Source organism: Buceros rhinoceros, unplaced genomic scaffold (genome assembly GCF_000710305.1).
Source record: "Buceros rhinoceros silvestris isolate BGI_N320 unplaced genomic scaffold, ASM71030v1 scaffold16246, whole genome shotgun sequence".
Taxonomy (NCBI): domain Eukaryota; kingdom Metazoa; phylum Chordata; class Aves; order Bucerotiformes; family Bucerotidae; genus Buceros; species Buceros rhinoceros.
In genome coordinates this window covers 5,718-8,400 of record NW_010417057.1, presented here as the reverse complement: position 1 = coordinate 8,400, position 2,683 = coordinate 5,718, and the positions used below count along the sequence as shown (strand labels likewise).

Here is a 2,683-nt window from a genome sequence, read left to right as displayed (position 1 = left end):
CTGAAGCACAGCCCCCTTCGGCGGGAGCCTTTAGCCACTGTTCCATCCCGGAGCTCTGAACGGGGGTTGCTTCTCCCTCTCAGGGGTGTGAGGGCTCCCCTAGAGATGCCACACCCCACTGGAGAGACTCCCCTGTACTCACTGTCTTGACAGTCCTGCCCAGTGTAGCCCTCCTGGCATTCGCAGATGTAGCCCTGCTCCGTCTCCAGGCAGCTGCCTGCATTTTGGCATGGGTGGGAAAGGCAGGCGCCAGGAATGCGGGGCCCGCCTGCAGGGAAGGAGGAAGCTGAGCCAGAGCCATCCCAGTCTGAGGTTGGAACACTGTCTGTCCTGGGGGAGCCAGGGCAGAGCTGATCTAGCCCAGACTGATGCCAGAGACCCCACCATGGCTGAGGAGTTTGCAGGAGCCCTCTGCAAACCTGTCTGCCAGCTTTGGGCAGCATCTACAGCTGATGCAGTCCCTTTCAGCCATTTTCCCCTCCCACCCAGCTACCCCAAACCTGGGTCCTGGGCTGGGCAAGGTGCACCTCTACTCACCATACTGGCAGTTATTGCCGTAATAACCTGGGGAACAGGTGCAAATATAGCGGCCAGGGCGGATGTAGTTGCACGTCTGTCGGTTCCGGCAGCTCTGGTCTTCGCAGGAAGATGAATCTGGAGGAGGGAAAGCAAGCAGTGATGAGCAGAGCCCAGCCCTGAGAGAGGGGCTGAGATGGCCAGCAGAACAGGGGGAACACAGTCCCTGGCATGGGTCATCCCAGGGCACAGGCAAGAGCAGGCACCTGTCTCACAGCGCTGTCCCACGAAGGGCTCCAGGCACACACAGGTGTAGTTATTGACCAGGTCAATGCAGTGACCACCATTCAGGCATGGGCTGGACTCACACTCATTAACCTCTGCAAGGGGAGGCCAGGAGGAATGGTCAGGCTCTATGTAAGCGCTGCTAGGCTGCTGGTTCACCCGCTGCTTCCCATCCTGGATGATGCTCAGCAGGGGTGAGGTGACAGTCATAAACGAAGTCAGTACCACTATCAACACTGAGCACTCCCCTCTCAAAACTATGGCCAAGGGTGAAGCAGGGTGGGAAAGCAGCTTGCCAAGCCACTAAGTGTCACCATCTCCCCCATGCACCTGCTCCTGCCACACACCTGTCTGGCAGTCCAACCCTGTGTACCCCAGCTGGCACAAGCACGCTGCTGTTCCATTCACCACCTGGCACCTCCCGCCGTTCTGGCATACCTTGCTCTCACATGGTGATTCTTCTGCAGTGCAACACCAGAAAAAAAAAAAAGAGAGAGGGGATCAACCCAGGCACATGACTGGCTCATGACATCCTCTGCACAAACAGAGATGCTGGGGCTGGGAAGGGTGCACAACTCAGCACCACCAACACACACCCTTCAGTGGGAAACAGCAACTGCACCCCCAGCTGCAGGTCTTCCCAAAACCCTTCCTTGGGCAGCTCAGCCCTTTCATCACCCTGCATCTCTTGGATGTCAGCATGCCATGCTCAGCATTTCTCCCCTCCTTCCCCAAAAGCCAACTCCCTGCTTATCTTCCCCACTGTTGCAGAGGCTCACTGGGAGCCAAATAGTTTAGGAGCATTTCCACCAGCAGGTAGAGGCCAGCAGTGAGCAAAACTGGCCACCACAGCCCATGCCATGGATTGGATGAGTACCCACTGGCTTCAAAGGCCTCAGGAACACAGCACCACCTGTGAAAACAGGGCCTCAGACTTCTGCTGAAGCACTAACCACCAGCTTTTCTCACTAAGGGAGAAGTGGTGGAGAGAGGTGCTGGTGGCAGCACTGAGCCAAGCCCTGAGCCAAGCCCTCAAAGAGGGCAGCCAGCAGCAAGAGAGCTCACCCCTAAAGCAAGTTTCCTTTGCCTGCAGCAAGCTGAAATCCAAGCCAGCCATTGCAAACCACTCAAACACAGAGCTGATGCAGTAGTCCCAGTCTCAAACAACCCCTCTAAGAACAGTAGTGCCCCCTAAGGCTGGGGTGTCCACTCTTCAAGTGCAGCAATGAGACAGCCCCACTGTGTCAGTGGCCCTGCACTCACCGGTCTCACAGCTGACACCTCTGAAGCCTGGTGGGCACTTGCAGCTGAAGCTGCTGGCACCATTGACGCAGGTGGCTCCATTCTGACATGGATGGGAGAGACACTCATCCACTTCTGCAACAAAGCCCCAGGTGGAGGCAGAAGCTCAGTGCAGGGATAGGGACAGCCACAGCGACAGACAGACTGGCAGTATGCAACAGTGACACCGAGAGCAATAACTCAAGTTGGCACTCACCAACATGGCACCTCCTCCCAGTAAAGCCAGCCAGGCAGGAGCAGGTGTAGGAGGGGTTCCCTGTGATGCAGTCCTCGATACACTTTCCCCCATTCAGGCAGGGACGCAGCATCAGGCAGACAGAGGCTGTGGGGACAGGTAGTACCCCCTTGTCAGCCCATGTCCCAGAAGAGCTCACCTGCCACCTTCCAGCCATACCAGCACCAGGGTCTGTCCCCATGCCCACCCAACTCCCCAGGCTGCTTGGGGAGCCCACAGGGGCTGCCTGCCTCACAGCAGGGCAGGGTTCACTCCTCGCAGGTTCCCTTGGGACAGGAGGCAGTTTTATTCCAGTGTGACAGGGTGATGCTGGAAGGGGTCAGCCCCACCAGCCAAGGGGATGTG

The 2,683-nt window shown here is 57.7% G+C and overlaps 1 protein-coding gene across 1 annotated transcript in view; it reads right to left on the bottom strand.

Moving 5' to 3' along the window:
- The window catches only part of SNED1 (sushi, nidogen and EGF-like domains 1), a gene marked incomplete at its 5' end in the record, with an annotated part of 20,163 nt that overhangs the window by 11,771 nt on the left and 5,709 nt on the right, over positions 1-2,683 (bottom strand). Inside the window, 6 exons of the mRNA XM_010138046.1 lie at positions 143-268; positions 538-654; positions 783-896; positions 1,149-1,262; positions 2,065-2,178; positions 2,300-2,425. Coding sequence (XP_010136348.1) covers positions 143-268; positions 538-654; positions 783-896; positions 1,149-1,262; positions 2,065-2,178; positions 2,300-2,425 — 711 coding nt within the window. The remainder of the gene's footprint in view (positions 1-142; positions 269-537; positions 655-782; positions 897-1,148; positions 1,263-2,064; positions 2,179-2,299; positions 2,426-2,683) is intronic.